Source organism: Bactrocera tryoni, chromosome 5 (assembly GCF_016617805.1).
Source record: "Bactrocera tryoni isolate S06 chromosome 5, CSIRO_BtryS06_freeze2, whole genome shotgun sequence".
NCBI lineage: Eukaryota > Metazoa > Arthropoda > Insecta > Diptera > Tephritidae > Bactrocera > Bactrocera tryoni.
Window position 1 is genome coordinate 68,219,877 of NC_052503.1, and position 22,744 is coordinate 68,242,620.

The window sequence follows — 22,744 nt, forward strand, 5'->3', positions numbered from 1 at the left end:
CGTCTTTTGGATAGCTGAAATGTCCTGAAACCAGTGGCCTTTCATGTGCAAATGAAGTTTTCCAAATAGGTAGAAATCACAGGGTGCCAAATCAGGTGAGTAGGGTGAGTGATTAATGGTTAATATGGAGTTTTTTGTCAAAAAATCAGTGACAAGCGTCGACCGATGACACAGCGCATTATCGTGCAACAGGCGCCAGGAGCCTGCCTCACGGTATTGTGGTCGAGCACGACGAATGCGTGATAAAAGACGCTTCATAACACCAAGGTAAAACACAGCCTTAAACGTTTGGCCAGGTGGGATCGAACTCTCGGTGTACAATCCCTCGCAATCGTAAAAACAAATCAGCATTGTCTTTATTTTTGACTTCTGAAGACGACCGACTTCTGATCGTCACAGAGGTCCTCACGACCTTCTTGGAATCGCTTAAACCACTCATGCACATTACTACGGGATAGGCACTGATCACCATAAACTTTTTTCATCATTTGAAATGTTTCAGTAAACGTTTTCCCAAGTTTAAAACAAAATCTAATATTTGCTCTTTGCATTTTACGACCGATGACCAAAAGCTGCTGTTACTTTTTGATCGATAACATCGATTGTGGTTATCCAATTGTCTTAAAATTTCTACGAAATGTCAACAAGAGATCAAACTTTTTATTTCATATACCCACCAATTGTTGGCGCCACCAGAAACAGTTATATTTAAAAAGTTCTGTTTCTTTTGCGACAGACTTTGTATACATCCATATGTATGTACTTAGGCATAAGTATATGTACACCATTCATATGTATGTATGTACCTATAAGAGTTCATTGATCCCACACTGGTTGACAATTGTACGATTGTCATTTACAAAGTGATAAATCATAAAACTTAAACATGTGTGGTGGATTTAAAAGTCACTTGCGACCTCTTCAGGTACTAACAGTAAGTTGCGTAATCGATTACACAAGTTAACAAAACTTTAACTGTTTTGTTTCATGAAAACTCATCAAATTTTGAATGTTCTAGGAGATAGGATTTATTTGTAAAGTTTTTACTACTTTCATTGGTAAATAACTCCAAACAAAAATCCAATTGTTAAAAATTAGCCTGCAGATGTACATAACCGCATTTTTTGTTAAGAAAACAAGAAAAAACGTTAACTTCGAAATGGTCCCCTTCACAGGTGAATGTCGTTTGGCATAGGTTAGGTTAGGTTGATCTGGTAAACCAATAAGTCACTTATAGACCAGTTTTTGTACTTTCTGATACCAGATGGAAGACAGTTACTAGGTGCATGAGGAGTAGTCATCCTTTAGGATGCCTGCGCTTGACGCGAATTTTAACAGGCGTTGTATCACTATCGACATCTCCTTCAGTGTATCATAACGTGGGAACCTTAGATGCTTACAGCGTGGTCTTGCCGATGCGGGACAAGTGCACAAGAGATGCTCCACTGTTTCCCTGGGGGCTTGTTCTAGACATTGCAGTCTTCTCGATATGTCAGCTCCATTCAGCGGGCGTGTGCCGCCACCAGTCTGCGACCAGTTGGTATTCCGATAAAGTTCCTATAGTCTCTTCTATGTGCCAATAGTAATTTTGTATTTTTCCGATCTACCGTTTTGTACATGACTTTTCCAGTTTTACACCCTGCTAGCTTGTTTCATCGGGTTTTGATTTTCTTTACCATGCTTCTGTCCAGGTCGTCGTATAGACAATGCATGGATTTCCCAATGTTGTTCACGTTTTCGGATGTACACCGTACACCATTCTTGGCAATCTCATCCATTATTTCATTGCCCTCGTTGCCTTTGTGGCGTGGCACCCAGTAGAAGTGAAGTTGCTTTCTTCTGGCAACACTTTCCACTACTGGTCTGCTTCTCAAGATCAGGTTGAAATATACTGCAGTGGTTGGGCAACTAAAAGTTTGCCTTATGCCTAACTCTGGACATTATATCCCCACACCAACTCCATCGTCCATTTTTGAGCCAACCGTATAAATGTTTAGAATATTGCGTATATATGTACCTTTACGCCGAGTTGTGCCGTCGATTTTGCTGCCCAGTTTTTAGCGAAAAGGTCTATAGGTGTCCTGCCGTTGGAGTTGTTCTTATAGCTCCCGTTATGCACAGCGCAGCAAGCCTCTGAATACTTTCCATTGGCTTGTGGTAGGTGGATTTGCGTACGAATGTCCACCATACTGCTGACCGTCGAGCAGAATTAGGTTTAGCACCAATGCATAAGAGAGGTAGAGAGCTTACTGGTTGTATCGAGCAGCAGCCTACAAGCATATAAAGCATTGTCAGCTTTTCTCACTCTTTCTTCCACGTTGTGCTTCCACTGCAGTGTACTGTCGAAGACTAGCCAAAAGGGTCTTGGATGTTTCCGTCCGTACCGGGAGATTTGTATGGGTCAAATGAGCGGATCGCCCTTTCTATTTTATTCTCCGTAAAGATGTGTTCGGGAAAGTTTTCTTTTGGCGTAAAATGATATTAAAAATATTTATCTTCAATTTGATGGGTCAGTTTGTATGGTAGCTATACTTTATAGTGATTACATCTGGATTGTTTGTTCGGAGATTGTTGTGTTACTTTGGATCTATGTCGAATTTCAAGACAACTCGTCAGATCCAAAAGTTTTCCATACAGGTACTTGATTTTGATCGGTCAGCTCCTTATATTCCACCGAAAACTTCTTGGCAAACTTTATATACCCTGATGCGTGTATAAAAAATCAGGATATGCAATAATTCCTTGTCGGTCAAAAGAAATCTTTAATAGTCTCACTTTCTAAAAAGTTTCTGCTTCTAAGCTCAAAAATATTTCTATCTACAGTATTAGTAAACTTTGCCTCTTAAATCCTTTCTTCCAGTTCGGTCCATTCACCAGTCATGTTCTCTATAATTGACGCTCAGTCCGCGCAGCATGCTGGCAGTGATTGTGTGGATCATATCGACTTAAACAGTTCCTTCAACTCGGATATTATGACGCAATCTTGCGAATCGGATGCCTCCTTTCATATCTACAATGAATTACAATATGCTGCGCAACAACAACCAACACAATTACGTTTGCCGCAACAACAATATGGCCAAAAACAAATAGCATGTCAACAACAACAACCCGTAACACCACAAGCAACAACCACCAGTGCTATACCAATACTACAAACTGGCATCATTTATGGCTTTCGTACGCGGCATCTTTCGTGTATTGAAGAGAACGATTCCGATTCTCTGCACTCCACCTCAGTGCCGCAAACATTAGAAATGTTGAAAGATGTTGATGAGTGTTTTAAGCAATTGACCACCGCCGGTGATAATCCCAACAATAACGATGGTGGGTTGAATTCGCTGCTAATGCAAGCGGTGCATGGTGATGATGATGACATAACTATGATCGATGAGACGCGCCTCTACGATATGGAATATTTTGATGAGTTGAGCGTTAGCAAAAATGAGGCGGCCGACACAACGCTCGATATGAGTTATACCAGTCAAAATAGTGAAGAATATTGGCAAAGCACCACCTCGGAGCCGGTGCATTTGGTGCAGCGCTCACATATCTATCAGCAACCGGACATAATGACCACTTCTTGCTATGGCGCTTTGAATACTTCGTTTGATAGTGAAAGTTCGGGACCGCCCGTCTACATGGGCACGTCAACACCGACGAAGCAAAAGCTTACGAAAGTTTCGTCGGAGAAAGTGGAAGCGCTCTACGCCACGCCAGAGAAGCGACGCGAACACAATCGTAGTTTCGATTCGCAAACAAGTTCGATTTATGGCGCTACCATTGGTGGTGGTCTGCCAAATGGCTACGAGCAGCAAGTCACTGGTGGTGCTGCTGGTTTGCAGAATGAAAGCATCTATTCCTTCTCATTGAACTCGGGTGTGAGCGTCAATGATATGTTGCAGCAAATGTCACTGCCAATGGAGTTGGCTGTGATGAACTTTAATGGTGGCAATGTTGACGATAAAATCAATCCGGCTGAAGAATTGAGTGAGGAAATGGCGGCGAAATGTTTGACTGCAGCGCAAAATGGTGAGTCCAATGAAGAATTTATTTATTAATTTAATTTGAAAATGTTTATTTTTCATTATTTTGTAATTTGTTTTATATAACGTAGGAACTTTTAAAATGTTATGCTCGAAATGTGGTGAATTAATTTAATACTTATAATCTCAAATAGCCAATGCTCTCAGTGAGAGGATTTAATTTACCATGGGATTGATACATATTTTAATATCATCTCGATCGCGAGATTTTATTTTTAATTTTGCTCTGAAAAGTTTGACTTTGTTATTGATTTTATATATTTATTTTTATATAAAGGGTGAATCACTTCGAGGTTCCCTACTTTTTTAAAGAATAAACACAGAAACTTCACATTTAATGGGGAATGTTTATTATCATTCGAGAGAACATTTCTTGGCATTTATTTTTTGAAGATTATCTCTTTCAAACCTTAGCCGCGGATACGTCTCAGATGGTCGTATATCCGTTGAGTTCATTTTTAAATGATTCGTTCGAGCATTTCGACTGGTAACTGGCGAATGACACGCGTGATATTTTGTTCCAACGCCTGAATCGGAGCGGGACTATCTACATAGACTTTAGACTTTATATATCCCCTTAAAGAAAGTCTAATGGTGTGATATTTTACGATCTTAGTGACCATAAGACCGACCCAATACGTGAAATTATCACCAAAGTGTTCTCTCAATAAATCCACTGATTGATGCGTTGTGTGGGAAGTGGCACCGTCTTGTTAAAACCAAATGTGGCCGAGATCACGAGCTTCACTTTCAGACATTAAATAGTCGATTATCATGGCGCGATAACGGTCACCATTGGCAGTTACGTTCACACTGGTATCATTTTTGAAGAAATATGGACCGATGATTTCGTCGGCCCACAAACCACACCAAAACAACGTTTTTCTGAATGAAATGGCAGCTCTTGAATCTCTTAAGATTGCTCCTCGTCCTTAATGCGGCAATTTAACTTGTTTACATACCGATTTAGTCAGAAATGGGCCTCATCGCTGAACCAAACTTGGCTCGAAAAGGTCGGATCTTCTTAGAACTTTTCAAGAGCCCATAGAGCGAATTCATGTCGCTTGGGAAGGATGAACGGCTTTAATTCTTGCACAAGCTGTGTTTTGTATGTTTTCAATTTAAGATCTCGGCGTGAAACGCGCCAAATTGTTCCATACGTCAGTCCGAGTTGCTGCGAACGGCTCCGAATTTACTGTCCACTACACTCGTCATCTACGGCTGCCATATTTTCTTCACTGCTTGCTGGGCGTGGTCTATTCGGTCGAATATTATTAGTGAATGCTGGGTCTCAAGATGGGTGATGGTGTTCGAAATATATGCCTTCACAATTCGTCGATCAAACATCATCAAACCGCTATTTAATATAATTCTTTCCAAAAAAATATACAATCGAAAATACTATAGTTAATATTTGATATCTTTCAACTCAGAAGTGGTTAAACTGCTACTGCACATGACGTTTCATATCAGTAATAAAGAATCAATGTGCCCACCCTGTAGGAAATTTTTTCAAACATACGGAATTTGACAGGAAAACTTAGGGTTTGTTGTTGTGGTTCGTTATTGCATGACATTTCCATGAGAGAAGTGTTCTCTGCATATTCAACGTTGAAACCGAGGAATAATTTTGATAAATGCTGTCAATTTTATAGATCTTGGCCGGCCAAAAAAATCGTTGTGAGATCGTTATGTCTGATTGTCATGGAAGAGTCGCATAGTCCATCTTTTACCCGAGGTTATAACAACAGGAAATGTTCTCGGAATAATTTTGATAAACGTTGCCTAGTATACAGACCATTGTCGGAGAGAACTTCGGGCTATTTTGTTACGTAGACCCGGTTATCATGAAGGAAACATTATCTCTTTTTAACTGTATGTATTAATAATAAGATTACTAAAATAATCTTGATAATTTCTGCCGAGTTTTAAAATTTTGGCCGCAAAAAAATCTGGGTAAATTTGATTGCGCAAATCTGGGTTCAATTGGGTACTTTAGACCCGGCTTTCGTGGCAAAAAGTTCCTACACAGAAATATTTTAGTCGTTTACATTAGTTTTCTCGCAGACAGCGCACATTTTAAATCAGATTTGTTTGTGTAAGATTATGCGCTGTTTACATAAAAGCCACCAGCTTGTACTGATTAACAACCGATAAGTTTGAGAGGCGAGTTGTAATGTGGCAAAGATTAAAACCATTTACAGAATGTATAAAACTCATTAGGAGATACTTGAAAAATGTTAGGAAGGAATTGGGTGGCATAATAAAGTGTATATACGAGGGTGGGTTCCCGAATTTTTAGAATTTGGGCGACGAAAAAAGTTTGAAGATGAGGAACTGAAGGCATTACGAATACAACTAACGGGAACCTAATCCCCGTTAGGATATCGAATTGTGACTGGATAAGTCGTAATCGACGTCATCCAACGATAGGCCTAGGAAACGTACTGTTTCGACGGGGTCGGAGTAAAGGAAGAAGAGTGTCAGATGAGTAGGGTTGGCGGGACATGCAAAGAGGTGGCTAGTGTCATGCGGGGACTTATTGCACTCTAGACATATATTTGACATGTCAGGGTCTATTCCGGCTAAGTAGTATTTTAAACTGCTGCAGTATCCAGAACGAAGCTGCGCAAGTTCGGAGATCTAACCTCGTTTAGATCGGTAAGCCTTAGTATGTCTGTCTCTTGGAGGCATTACTCGATGAAAACTGTTGGCAATCAGAAGAAAAGCCCTCAGAATCTCTCTTTCACAGAACTATTTTAAAACGTTTAAAAGAAGTCGTTTTCGTATCGGATTGTGACGGGCGCCGAGAAATGGATGCATGGATGCATTACGACACACGTAAATTCAAAAAATCATATTTGAAACCGGGACAACCAGCCAAAACAACGGCAAAGTTGAATTTCCATGACGCCAAAGTGATGCGCTGTATTCAGTGGAGTCCCCAAAGGCGTGCTGTGTTTAAGCATCTAAAACCGGTTGAATACCATTAATGGGAAGCGCTACGGATAACAACTCATTAAATTGAAGAAAGCAATTGCTGAAAACCCTAGGAATTTGCAACTAGGCTGAAGGCAATAATTTTAGATCGGGACAATGCTCGGGCTGATGTTGCGAGACCGATTGAAAATAGACCTTTGCCCTACTGACTATCATTAGTTCGCTTCAGAACGAGGTTTCGAAATTGGCTTGGTTCATTTTGACCTGCCATACCAGCTCAGTTCTGTTGGGATTAGATCCACAAATTGCCAGTATGATGGAAAAATGTGATAGCTTCAGATGCGCAATATTGTAACAGCTGACAATTATGTAGTTTAAAAAATGCTCCATTTGAGTTTCAGAAAAATCTAAATATCAATCAGCCCACCCTCGTAGAGGCTTTTCAGTGACTAGAGAATATTAAATGGCAATAACATCAACAAGCTGACATTAAAAACAAGCAAAAAAGTGCAAAAACGGCGTGCAAATGCAATACTGCGAAAGAACAACAACAACTATAACAACATCTACAAAAATAATAGCAACAACAACTACACATATGATTACCAGCTATAATCTCAAGTGTAAATGAGCAAAATTATGAGTCATCAGCATTATGCGACAGTCACAGGACAATCAAACTGCTAGAAGAGCACTGCAGGCAGCCAAGCGCACAACCAGTTTACCGGTCTACTAACTGAGCCATTACATATGTACATACATACATACATATGTATGAGTTTAGTAGCTCACATAAAACTAGCTTGCAGTCGACTTCATTATCTTTCATTTAATATATCCATAAGTATGGATGGGAGCACGTAGTTTCTGGATCAAACTGGGCGCTTATGGTAGGCGCAAGTAGGCGACATTTGAACAAGCGCGAATGCAGCACACGAAAACCTGTTGCTGGCGTTGCAATGAAATTGCGCTTAATATGAACTTACTTACCTATAATGATATATATTTCTGCACAACTTCAAAGTGCCATCATAATATTAGGTTGAGCCCACTTTATAACCGCCAAGTTCGGCGACTTTTTAGTATGTACATATGTATGTATGTATGTGTCTTTTCAAAGATCGCCCTTTCGCATGCATCATGATCACCATCATCACCGCTGCAGCAGACACCAGACAGTGCTAACTGCAACTACAACAAAAACGTTAACTTCGGCTACATCGAAGCTATAATACCTTTCACAGGTGCATTTCTTATAGGAAGAAAAGGTCTTTATTCTGATTTTGATCGTTCAACTTTTTTTCGAAAATTCACGTTCGCGCACTGCGTTCAACTTATAATTAACACAATCGTCCTACTGAGCATTCAATTCGCAACATAATGATGCATCTTGAGACCCAGCATTCATTATTGCATAATATTCGACCGTCCAGCACGCAGTGCAGAAAATACTTGTATAGCTGTCTTAGCTGGGAGTGTATACGAGCACCGAAGACTTCGGCGCAGCAACTCTGACTAACCTATGGAACGACTCGGCACACTTTACGTTGAGATCTTAAATAGAAAGCGTACAAAATACAGCTTGTGTAAGAATTGAATTGTGAATTGTCGAGCTTCCCAAGCGACATCGCTTCGCTCTATGGGCTCTTCAAAAGTTTCGAGGAGATCCGACGTTTTCGAGCCAAATTTTGTCCAGCGATGAGGCCCATTTGTGGGTCAATGGGTATGTAAACAAGCAAAATTGCCTTATTTGGGATGAAGAGCAACCAGAAGAATTCAAGAGCTGCCATTTCATCCAGAAGAACCAACGGTTTGGTGTGGTTAGCGGGCCGGTGGAATCGTCGGCCTATATTTCTTCAAAAATGATGCCGGTGAGAACGTTAACGTCAATGGCTACCGTTATCGCGGCATGATAATCGACTATTTTATGCCTGATCTGCGATATCGGCGATATTTTGTGCCAACATCGCATCAAACAATGGATTTATCGAGAGAACTCTTCGGTGAGCAGATGATTTCACGCTTTGGGCCGGTCGATTGTATCGACAGATCGTGTGATATCACACCGTTAGACTTTTTCCAGTAGGGATATGTAAAGTCTAAAGTCTATGCGGGCAGTCCCGCTTCGATTCAGGCCTTGGATTCAAAGATTACGTGGGTGTCCAATGTAAACTTCTGGTATTACAAACTTCGTGGCAAACTTAAAGTGTTAAGGGTATAATAAAGAAGTGAGACAATGCTGGGAGACGCTAGAGGACTTGCAAGCGTTTGCATTGAAGCGTGTCTTCAGCGTGGTGTAGAAGTTGTATACGCTCCGGTAGTTGGCTTGTTTGTTTATTTGACCAAACGGGAGGCTTGCAACCGGCCGGCTGATGACCGGTTTGTTGGTTGGTCGGTCTGCTGGTTGAATATATGTTTATGTGTAAACAGTTTAATTGTATTGCCACAAGTGGTGGTGCGATAATGATGCAGCAGGTATTATGTATGTTTGTATGTATGAGAAGATGTGAGCTTGCGAGAACACTAACGAAATATGAGACTTTGCGCGAACCGAAAAAAGAAAAGAATACGGACAGTTGCGAACACAGTTAATTGCTGTGGCTAGTGAAGCTAGAGGCTTATAAGTGGAGCTGTAGTTGTGTGCGTATTTCCAGAATGTTTATAGTTTATATACATAAGTATGAGAGTTCAAAGGTAAGTCCGGCTTAAATAATTCAACAACACTTCTGTCAGTCGAATCGCCAAGTGGATCGTCAGGGCCATCTTTGAACAGCTCGATTTTTTTTTGTGATGATTCTTCTACCTTATACCTTTTTAATAACCTGTAAACACGACAACACTCACTGAGTACACTCTAGTCTAAGTCACATCTAACTACAGCCTCGGTTCCCAATACAAGTCTTCAAAGACGGTCGAGAGATTGTTGAAGACATGACTCGTTCTGAACGACTTTCGACTCAAAAATCAAGGTGATTCAATATTCGTGGTTTGGTGCATTATGAATTTGTTCCAGAGGAACAGTCGATCAATAAGGAGTTCTATTTGGCTGTATTGGGGCGTTTGCGTTAGCACATCCGTCGACAACGGCAGAAATTGTGAAAGACCAATTCTTGGATTTTACACGCTGATAATGCATCATCGCATCGAGCCATTATTGTGACCGAATTTAAAGCCAAAAACGCAATGAATATTATCGATCATCCAGCGTATTCACCAGATTTGGCTCCGTGTGATTTGTCTTGTTCCCCAAACTAAAATTGCCGCTCTGTGGAACCCGTTTTCAGTCGATCGAAGAGATAAGACAAAATTCGCTGAATAAGCTGAAGGCCATCCAAAAGAGTACTTATGAAAAATGTTTCGAGAACTACAAAAATCGTTGGCATAAGTGTATTACATCTGGTGGAGAAAAGTAAAGGTCGTTTTAAAGCAGGCTCAGAGTTCTCAGAAAGTTTAAACCAGAAACAGTCCTAACTTATTTTAGATCACTTTTTTTTCCTTGACGATAATTTTTTGCTCAAAGATACTCTTCCAGAGCTCAACAAAATATTTTGCTTGCAGGATTGTGGTTCCTCAGCCAAAGAGCATCCTTAGTATATTGTGGTATGTGACCTAAGGTAAACACTTTTGGTGGTAATTTATTGCTCGCAGATACTTTTCCCGAACTCTACAAAATATATCCCTTGAAAGATTGTGGTTCCTTTGGAATGCTAGATCGTTTCTCACATATAATAAGGTCGCAAATGTAACTATTTTTCCACTGCTGCGGTTAAGCATTGTCTGAAGAAATTTTGGGGTTAATTGTTACAAAATTCGATTGATATTGGTTACGCAATACCCAATATACATATAGAACGTGTGAATATGTAACTAGTTGTGTGTATGTATTTTCGTATCTGAAATTAACACCTTATCATAGTGAAAAAGGTCAAAATGATATTCAAGTGTTAGCTCATCCCCTGTTATTTACTACTCATTAATTTTGTATGAGCAAACCCAAGGAGACACAATTGAACTTGATTTTCCCAAAAAAAAAAGAAAAACAATCTTTGCTTTTTTCATTTTCCTTTCCTTCGCTTTATGATTTTCCGGCACCGCTTCGTCTTGCCAAGCGCGTTGCGATTCTGCAGGTATACACGTGAGCCGCTAAAGACAATGAACTCGTAAAATGCTCGAACGATAAAGAGTTCAAAGACAAAAGAGTGAAAAGTGATCGTTTGGAAAAGAGCGAAAGATAACTAATGAAATATGGTGTAAGAGAGTGTAGCGAATTACGGCATTTTAACATGGCACTGAACTTAGGAACGAAGCGTGTGATGTGACTCAAGATTGCGAGACAAACATTTGAGCTGAAGTGCTGGATACAGCTGTTAGGGATTTAAATGAATAAAATCATATGTAAAATACATTACATAATAACCAACGGATTTATAACCAATAAGTACCTGTAAACGCGAAATTTCCATTTTCGGGCTAGATTTCTCTTTTAATAACCGGATAACCTTTAAGTTCAGCATTAATCGGTTCCCGATACATATATGTATATCTATGTAATTCCTGGAGAATTTCGATAATCGTACAGAGATAATATTTAATTTATTAGTTTTGGAATAGGGTTGCCACATATCAAAGAAAACACAAACAGGACAAAATAGGATAAATGGTGTGCCAAACGTTTTGAAATAGTTTTTTCCACCGATTTGTGTTGGAAAAAGGTTAGTTTAGGTCATAGAGTTAATACAAAAATTGATGGATCGCACTTGGTTAGCTACATATGTATCTGCCCAGAAATTTATTAAGACGGTTGATATCAATCCGCGACTTCGATATGTTTGCCGAAGGTGCCTCTACCGATTTATTTTAATCAGTTCTGGGGAAAATGAAAAGATGATTCCACCACGCCTTGCTCCATACAGTTTTGGCAAAGAGCGCACCAACTGTTAACCCTTTGGACAAAGTTCGGTCAGCACCTCTACCAATGCGGCGAGATTGATTTTGCTAAGAATCAGCAGTTTGGAGGACCTCTTTTAGTTAATTATGTGCCAGAAGCAACTCGCAGTCTTACAAGACATTGGAAATCCGAATTCCTTTCAAACTGATGAAATAGGGGAAAGTGTTCTCTTCTTAGAAAGCGCATCTTCTTTGCAGTTCCCGGTGATTCCGCTCGTACGGATCACCCACGTAAGTCTTAGATGGAAGTAGCTTGACGCTATTGCTAAAGAGGTCATGCCATCCTTGATCTCATCACTATAAACTATACTACAATTCGGAGCAGTACATCTACTGCTACCTTGATAGCAGCGACCTCTGCTTGAACGACGCCACAGTATTCTGGTGGTCTGAAACTAGAGTTGATGGAAAGCTCCTGACAGCAGACTCCACCCGCTAATCTCACTCTTAACTTCGATCCATCCGAGAAACATCCGTGCAGCTTTTCTCCAATGGTTTCGCTTCGACCACAAACAAGAACAATATCTAGGTACTTGCTTAGAAAAAAGTAAAACTGAGTATACAAAACCACTTTTCATCACTTGAATAACAATAAGATAACCGATTATTGACACTTAAAAAAATTAATTAAAGATATATACTTAGGTAAAAGCACCTTACTGCTCAGGAATGTCATCAGCTTTACACCACGCTTAGTACACTAGCGCACAACACTTCAGCATGTCAGTTAATTCACAGATAAGCCCAGAGTACTAACCTATCCCGGCTATTTGTCATTTGACTGATCCCACCAGCTACCCATTGCACGCCTGAGCTTATCAAACGATGAATATGTCGTAAAGTAATCCATCAATTGCCGGCAACACAAATCATAACGCTGACAGGTGAGCCCGTATGGGAAATAGTTTCACATCGCAGTACTAATGGTTAGGCTAAAATACCTGCAGAAGGTGGTAATGTCCAAAGTAGTACGCTATAAAAGCAAATACTTGCGTCATTAACAACAACAATAAATTGTCTATGACACAACACAGCTGATAAGCAGGGAAATGTCAGGCCGACTGTGTTCTAATTGAAAAGAAATATGTAAGCATGTGTGTATATTTTACATACTCTACCGATCAGCGGGCCTCTACAACTTTTTTCAACGCCCATTAAACCGCAAGAAAGTCAATACAAACCGCGTGTAGCAATGATTTTCGAAAGAAAGGAAAATAAAAAAGCGAAAAAAACGCTGAGTTGCGTGAAATGTGTGGAAATAGAGAGAAAGATAATAAGCAGCTTGATAAAAGAGACACACACTACTGATAACGAGTTGTTGTTGCTTTCCCCCACAATTGCATATGACATTATTATTGTTGTTGCTTTGTTAAGCGTGCAAACGCCAGCGCATACACAGCTTATCAACTACAAAGCAAAAACAAAAAACCATAACCAAAATATGCGTGCGCCCAGGCGCTACGGGTAAACAGTACACCGCTGATTGAGAGATTATCGTCATGCGCATGCAAACGCTCTCACTAGACGCTCTAGCGCGCTACTCAGCGCAACTTCTCACAAAATGCTTGCGCATTTCATGCTTTTGTAGACTTTTATAACCACTTCAACCGCTCTTCGCGCTCCCAGGCGCTCCAACTCGTCACAGCGGCTTAAAGTCGCTCACGCTCTCCGCGCAGTTAGTTTATTTTCAATTCTACGTCTATTCAATTGTGGCAAAATACACTTGTTGGTCGTTAGCTGGCTGGCTGATGTCAGTAACGAAACGACCGTTAAAGCTCAAACAACTTGAGGAAACGAGTAAACGGAAAATCGGTAGATTTGTTGTTCAAAACGCGGACACAGTTCGTATGTGTGTGAGATCGCCGGTAGTGCGCTCGATCGATAATGATCGCAACGTGTTGCCCCGCAGTAGTACTAGTGTGCGTTTGTACGTGCGTTTGTACGTGCGTGTGGTAGTGTGCAAATGTGTTTACTTTTTGGCGAAACAAATTTTATTGTTGAAATGGAAGAGTTATTAAATACCTTGGAAGAGAAATTAAATACCTACTTTTCTGTGTTAAAAAAATTAATAAAAATTGTTGAAGTGAATTAAACATATAATGTTTTAAGGTAATCAGGTGGTTAAAGTGTGTTGTTTTTAGTAAAATATGGGTGATGGAGGTTTAACACCATATAATTTTTTGTAAAAGTTGCTTAAACAGTTTCTAAGTAGCATTAAAAGTATTATTCACGCGCTGCGCAAGATCAGTGATCTATAAATTGAAGTATGTATTATTCGTAAATACATACACCCATTAAAATACTCGTCTCGTATAAAGCAGTGACTTAAGAATCATTTTACTGCATAGAGTACTGTGTTAACTATGAAGTTTGGTCAATTTAAATATTTTTAAAAGCTAGATCGGTGATCTACACCTACATAAAGATCAGTGATCTATAAAATTGAAGTATTATTCATAGATACACCCATTAAAATAGTCGTCTCGTATAAGGCAGTGACCTAAGAACCATTTTACTGCATATACTACTGTATTAACTATGAAGTTTTGTAAATTTAAATAATTTAAAAAAGCAAGATCGGTGATCTACAGCTACTTAAAAAAAAATAGTATGTTGTAAGTTTAGCTTTCTAAACTTGAAAGAAATTATGTAGTGAAGTAGCTGGTGTACGAAATTTTAAAATTTGAAGCACTATACCGTGCTATTTCTAACGCATGATCAGTGATCTTCAAGGACAAAAAATCGTTTTAAGTGAAATTATATGACATTATCGTCTTTATAAAGTAATGAATATATAGTTTCCTCTTATATTTACAAAATGTCAACATTTATATGTGTTCTCAAAGCATTGAACAGCTGATATTGTAAAAGATCATGATCGGCTACTATTTCTGGAGCGTATATATTAATTTTTATTGTGCAAAAAGGAAACAAAATAATGCGATTTCTGATCTGAATTGTCGAAAATGTTGAAAAAGTGTATAGTATTATTTTATATATAATAACAGTTATTCCAAGTAAAATATATGAATAATGATAAAACTGAGTTCACATGTGTTTTTGTTGTTGTAATTTTGTGCTATAAATATTTATATTATGCAACGAAATTATTAATTTTTAAGCGATTTATTCGTGTGTTTGCATAAATGAAATATTCTGGTTCGTTTTCGAGTGCCAAACTCGGATAGAACTGCCTAACAAACATAATAGTCTATTCATCATTGCTATATATATCATATTCATTAAATCAACTATAAATTCCATATCATTGAATCAACAATTGAAAGTTTGAAATCTCAAGTAGTGAAAACTGTAAAGGCTGACCCAGTGTCTTATCTAGCTACGTAAATATCGTAGATTAGATAAAAATATTGAAAGATTAGTCTAATATGTTTAATTAGAACTCAAACCATTCATGGAAAAGCGAAAATTCAGAAAACTTAAATATATTTCTACAAAAATCATCAGCAAATAATGCTTTGACTTTTCAAGAAGATCGCTCTCGAGCAGTCTAATATATACGCTTAAATTATTGATAAATTAAGTGAGAATAATTAATTTACAAGTAATTCTTCTTTTCTATGGCTTCACTTAGGACTACACACGAGTATAGCAGTCCATTTGCGATCTAACTTAACCTAACCTAACCCAATAAATTTCAGAAAATTTAAGTGATCATAAAAGACTCTCTATAAGGCAATCGATTATAGATACTATGCATCTTATAATATGTGTCGCTCAAACTACCTGAAAATTAAACTAAATAATTTCATTATTAAAAAGCTCGGCTGATATTGCTGATCATTGAATACTGAGGTTTGTTTCTACAAAGATCAGCCAGTTCCATTATACTGGTTAATAAAATTTAATGAATTATTCGAGTTCGATGTTAGATGTGTAATTTCGAATTTAATGAATTATTCGATGATGTGTAGTTTCGAAATTTGATGTGTAATACAAGGCTTCCGGCTTTAAGATATCACAAACTTAGCCTTTGGTTCTAAAGATTGTGTAATAAAAATCAAAACCTAACCTAACAGGAATCTCACTTGGATAGCTTAGAACTTAAGGTTCTAAGATGTCATAAACTTAGTCTTTGGTTCTAAAGATCACCTTCTGAAAACCTAGACGATGTTAGATTGGTTAAGTTATCAGATCGATCCTAACAGCGAACTTAAGGTTTTAAGATATCATAAACTTAGCCGCTGCATCTAAAGATCGCCTACTGAAAATCTAGACGAGGTTAGGTTAGTTTAGGTTATGAGCTCGAACCTAACAAAAATCTCACTTGGACAACTTAGAACGCCATACCGTTGTGTTACCTAAAACTAATTTATAATAAATCATAAAACAATAATATATAATCAATCATAAGACAAAAATGTGTATATAACAAACAATACGACCCTTACAAATCGACAAAGCGCTTTGAGCGCATCAACAAATTTGACAGACGGCTGATATCAGTTTCTGCTATATTTCCTGGTAAGCCGGGAAACCTAAACTAAACCAGTCAGTGATCAGCTACTTAGTACCATTAACTGGCTGTCTAATAATATGTTGGCCTCTATAAATATGTGCTATTTTCGAATTGAAACAATGGTTATCCTAAACACTGTAGCTTAATTGGAGTTTTAAAAGGCACACATTTACATTTACAGATCCTCTTAATAATACTTTTGTGGTACTTTCAGTATTGTGATTCGTTAGAAAAATGCAAATAAGAGTTAAGTACCTACGAATTTAATCAAAATAAATACTGTTTTCATGTCTAGACGCCGGACAATGTGCTTAACCTTGGCTGATCCTCACTGATCTTCAAAACTGTCGCAGGTTGTAGTATACAGTTAAGAGAACAGGTACATTGAGGAAATTACTGTATTTCAAATATAAATATTCTACAAAATTAAAAAATACTTTGCTCCAAATTTAATCCATATAAATACTGTTTTGATGCTTAGACGCCAGATTATGTGCTAAACCTCGCTGATCTTTACTGATCCTCACACCAAAACTGTCGCAGTTTGTAATACAGTTCTTAACAGACCAGGTACACTCGAGTACATTGAGAAAGTTACTGTATTTTAAATATAAATATTCTTCATTTTTCAAATTCAATTATGCTTGGCGCCCATGCTTATCAGACTCACTCCAATGATCAGTGATCAGTTATACTTTTTAATTTAAATTTTGTAGTAAATTTCCATTACACTTCGAAGTTAAGTTTTGTAGATAATTTGGTTATATTTATGTAGCATTCTGTGCAAAAATAGAATGTTTGCTATCTATTTGAATCTTTGGAAATGAAACGGCGTCGTCTATGTATATCTCTTATTTGCGATAGCACTCAAGTAGTTATCTCATTAGCGGCATTTTATTTGCGCTATCTGTTTGCGTTATCACTTTGGCGCTTACTATGTTTCGTGCCGCCTCTTTGGAGTGTGGTTTGAAAGCAATTTGCAAGTTTTTTCTATAAAAAAGAAATAAAGATTCTATAAAAAAATTCTAAAAATAATAATTCTAAATAAACATCACGGATCCACGCGCTGTAGTCGGAAGTGATTTGTTGTATGCTTAAGTGGCGAATCGTGTGGCGCTTCAGCACCTTTGAACTCTAGCTATAATGAGTTTTAAATTGCCGCATAAATAATTAAGAAAACGCTAATTGTTGCTGTCGACATATTTTTGCGATTAATCGACATTTATTGGCATGTGAAGCGATGCAAACCGACTTACATGTCATTCGGGCTTTTGATTAAAATTTCAGTGTTTGTTTACTCTGCGAATATTTATATGACAACCTTTTTTGCTGAGGTTTATTTCCAATGAACACACGCACTTGCCGCACTGGCTGACTGATCGCATACTAAGTAGAAGTAGTGCGATCGTCTACAGTGGTGGGGAGGGTTCTCATTAAAAAATATATTTATGTGTGCATGCAAGCATACATGCCAGCAGCAGACTAATTTCAAGCTGAATTGGCAGTAAAGCCAATATAAAGGAATTGTGCGATCGGTGATCGTACAAATTTTTGATACTTCACTCACTTCAATTTGCTGCAGACACTTTGCTGTCGCTTTGTAATGATTCTCGGAAGCGCCTCTTGTTTGTATTTATATATTATATACTCTCTGCTACAGTCCAAACAAACTACTAGCAGTAATGATCGCCACTGATCATAACGATTACTGCTGAACGCTGCAATACAGTCAACGTGTTTCTTAAGTTTTGTTTGCTTTGCCTTCCATATGATATTTGTACGAGAAGACAAACCTTTCTTCAAAGTAAAATGCTACAATAAATTCACTTCAGTTCGGTTTTAATGACAGCGCAGGAAAAAGATCAAGAGTTTACTCCGCGGCGTTTCAAGAGCGCTGTACGCTAAATCGTATCAAAACAAAAAGTCAAAGAAGAGCGGCTCAAAAGAGGAAAATGAGTTAAGTAAAAATCATTGGCAGCGTTAGCAGCGCCAAACAAAGCGACACGATCATTACAAGATCACTGATCACCGATCAGCGGTGGCGTAGCAGGCTCGTTGGCAGTTAAGCAAAAGAAATAAAGAAAAGATGCTGCGCTGCGGGTAGCGGTAGAATGACGATCGCTTGCGCATTTCGTAGTTAAGTTGTCTTGTTTGCCTGCGGCGGCTACGTTGATGGCGGTGGCGGTCGGCTACCACTGTTTGTTGTCCCCAGAGACAGTGGCAGTAAGAGACTGTTGCATTTTTTCCCGTCCTATATGTTTGCCATGCGCTGCCAACTGCACCAACTTAAGCACTCTTGTGGCTAAGCAAGGCACGATCATTAAAGGTATTTTTCGTGGGTAACAACGAGGCGCTTTTTTGTGAGTTCCCAGCGATTAGGCACACACACACACACACACATCGACTGCGCGTATAAGCAGTTTGTCAGCTAGCCGGGCAGTTAGTCAGCTATTTGATCATTTTGTTAGTCAGTATGCGCCGGTAATGACCAAGTTCGTTTCCGTTGCTGCTGACAGACAGACAGACGGAGGCAAGAAGACTAGCATACACATATATCCAACGTGAGTCAAAAGCTACTGCCGCCTTAACTGATCCTCCTTCTTATTGCATGCGCTTCTGGTCAGCGTTGGCAGCAAATGCCGTCGTGTTGCGTTGCACCACCCCTCGACGCTTGTTTGCGTTCGTTTTTCGCACGTTTAAAGTAATTAGTGCTAAAAATAAATGCGATTGTTGTGAGTAAGTACTTGCCGTGGTAATGCGCTTGTTTGTGCAAAAAAGGTAGGAGGGAGCGCGTAAAGTGAAGTTCATGATCACTTAAAATGCGCTTTAGCTACGAACGGCTGTGTAAGGAGCTGCAGCTGCTTTGCGAGTATTTTACTTTTATTTCATTAAGTCAACTACAAAAACAAAGCAATATAGTGATAAGGCAGTTATATAAATTGCTGGAAATGAATTACAATAATTGCGTATAACATCGAAGCCAACAAACGATTTATAGTTGCAATTGAAGCATAAGAACAGCAACAAGTTTGTGCATTAAATTATTTTCGGAAAATATTTAATGGAATATATGGTTACAAAATGACAACAACAACAAGCAGATATTTAATAAATTTACATTTTCGTATTTAATGTGATTAATTTACTTAAGCAAATTTAATAAAAAAGTTTAAAAAAAATTTCTGCAGAACTGCATTTACAGTTATTTTATAAATTAAAAACTTTTAGTTTTAATAAATTTCTTAAGCAATTTTGTTTAAAGAAAACTAAAAATATACATATATTTTTCTGAAGAGGTGTGGCAGCAAACAAACATTTTAAATTTGGTTTTTATAGAAAAAATACATTTTTTTAAAAGAAAGAAATGAATATTGGACGCTCAAGAATTTTAGTAATATAAAATTTAAATAATTTAATATAAATTATTTTTTATTTGCAAAAGTAGAATTAAGAAAATTAAAATCTACGAAAACTAAAAAGTAAAAATAAAAAATACTGATTCATATATATATTTTTTTAATGTATATCGATTTTTAGAAGAAAAAATTGTTTAATAAAAAGCATAATTAACAAAATATTGATTGATTTTTTTAATTTCCAAAATAAAAATTATTAAAATTATCTTAAAACAATTTCCACTATGTTCTTTGTTTAAATAATAAAAATATGTACATATGTATGTATATAATGCTTAAAAATTATTTTTTTTCTAACTTTCGTGATTACTAAAAAATTAAAAACAATAAAAAATAAAAAGTAAAATAAGAAATTACTTATTCGTATACATTTTTTTCATTGTAAAAAAAATTATATTGATTATTAAAAGAAAAAAATATTTAAAAAATAATAGAATTTTTTCTTAATTTTCCAAAATAAAGCAAATTTCGTCATTATCAAAAAAAAATTATTGTGACACATAAATTTTCAAAAAGAAAATTTTTAATTTTGCTAAATAAGTAAAGAAAATTATTTTGTTTAAATTAAAAAAAAATAGGTATAATTAAACTTTTTTGAATTATTTAATTTTATTTAAATTAAAAAAAATGTAATTACACTTTTTCTGAAGATTTATGTGTCACAACATTTTTTTTTATAATTACGAAAATTTGCTTTATTTTGAAAAATTTAATTAATTAAAAAAAATTGAATTAAATAAAAAAAATTAATTAAAATAAAACAAAATAAAATTTTTTTTTGAAGATTTATGTGAAACAAAATTTTTTTTTTGTAGGCACGAAATTTGCTTTATTTGGGAAAATTAAATTTTTTTTAAATTTTATTAAATTAATTAAAATAATTTTTTTTTTGAAAATTTATGTGTAAAACAGACATAAAATTATAGAAATATTTTTTTAATAAAATAAATATTTCTTTAATAACAATATTTTTTTCAAACCAAATTTCAATATAGTAATTTTGATTTAATTTAATTTTAATTTTTTGTATCAGTTAATATTATTTTTAAAGCATATAAATAATTAGTAATAAATAATATTATTGTTGCTTCATGGTAATTTTTACTTAAAAATTTAGTTGCGAAATTTATGACAGAAATTGTAAAAACAAATATTACAACAACACAATTTTTAACATTGTAAAAGTGAATAAAAGAAATAGTTTTACAGGAAATTTCAATATAAAAATTACAACTAAAAAAAATTAAAAATGCAACAACAACAACTAAATTCAACAACAAAATTGAAAAGTATGCCACAATAAAAGTTCTGAAAAAAAATAAATTTATTAAATTTACAACAACAAAAATTTAAAAATGCAACTACAACAACTAAATTCAACAACAAAATTGAAAAGTATGCCACAATAAAGGTGCTGAAAAAATTCAATTTATAAAATTTACAACAACAAAAATTTAAAAATACAACAGCAACAAAATTCAGAAACAAAATTAAAAAAATACCACAATAAAAGTTCCGACAAAATTCAGCAGCAACAAAATCAACACGGCAGCTGTATTTTCGCATTAACTGCAACTCAAACAAAGGCAGATCGCGTAAGAATTTAACCTTTAATCAAGAAAAAATCGTACATAACGCGAAAAAGTGTAAAATATTTATTGTGTTGTCTCTCGGCTGCCTGTCAACAGCAACAACATATGCACGCAGCAAAAGAATGAAACTGTTGCTGGCATTTTGATGCGCCAAAGCAGCAATAACGCGGGCAAGAAAGTGTTTAAAAGCGTTTTGCCGAACAAGCAAGCAGCGAGTGCAGCAAAAAGCACTATAAAATTGCAATAACAACAAAATTTCAAAAAGCATACACAACGAAAAGGAAATTTTAACAAATACATGTGTATAAAAGCAATCTCTCATCATCATCAAGCCGCGCAGCATCATTACTTTTGATGTGCCAGCAGCATAAGTGAGCGCGCTCAGCAGCACACAAATTCCCATACATACACATGTATATGGAAGGGCCAGGCGCGACAGGCAAGGAATATGTCAACAACGAAGGATAAAATAAATTTTCAAAATACCTGGAGCTGCAACAAAACGACTGGTCGCCGTTCTGGAAGTGGGTATAATAGCTGCAGTTTCTTAGGTAAAATTCACACACACATAAATACATCCATACAAACATACAAGCTTGCAAAGCAATGCCAACATACACTTTAAAACATATACTACTTATAGCCAGCGCTTAAATGCTGTTTTTATTGTTGTTTATTTTTTTACATTTCTTTTTCTGAAATTTTTGTCGTTGTTGCATTTTTCATGCAATTCTTCGGGTCATTTGAGTGGTAATTCACTGCAGCGGCAGCACTCTTGCCAACCATCTACTTCCACGAAAGATTTCGCTACATAAACTTCGAATCTCTGCGTTTGTGAGACGAAAATGGGAGTGACTAAGGGCTTTGGATTGCGTTGGCTAGCCCACATGCAACAGCACACGTACGCACACATATACCTGCCTTCCTTTTAAACATCTAAAGAGTCCTCCACAGTTCTAGCCAGACAATTCGTGCTTTTTTATAGCCAAGTTAATTTAAATGCAAGTTTTTTTCTTAATCGTGTGCTCCAATGTTGCACAGCATACCCAAGCTGCTGGGGCTAGCGTTGGACGTGCGATTTTTAAGGGCAATGACGCAGCAACGTCGACGCGCCCAAAAGACATTTTTCACATACCAAATTAGCGTTGTTAATTTTATCGACTCTTTTCGCGTCACTCTACCTACATTCAGCAAAATGTACATATGTATGTATATGTACAAGCGTTCCATGGTAACATGAATACAAGCACTAAATTGCATACAAAGTTGTTGTGCCTTTCTGTCACTTTTGTTGACATAATTAACTTGTGCTGAAGGTTTGAG

At 36.9% G+C, this 22,744-nt stretch overlaps 1 protein-coding gene across 1 annotated transcript in view; it reads left to right on the top strand.

Annotated features, from left to right (window-relative positions):
* The first annotated feature begins 21,306 nt into the window (after window positions 1-21,306).
* LOC120777905 (protein TANC2) overlaps window positions 21,307-22,744 on the top strand; it is a 141,677-nt gene continuing 140,239 nt past the window's right edge. Inside the window, exon 1 of the mRNA XM_040109487.1 lies at window positions 21,307-21,972. Coding sequence (XP_039965421.1) covers window positions 21,870-21,972 — 103 coding nt within the window. The 5' untranslated portion in view covers window positions 21,307-21,869. The remainder of the gene's footprint in view (window positions 21,973-22,744) is intronic.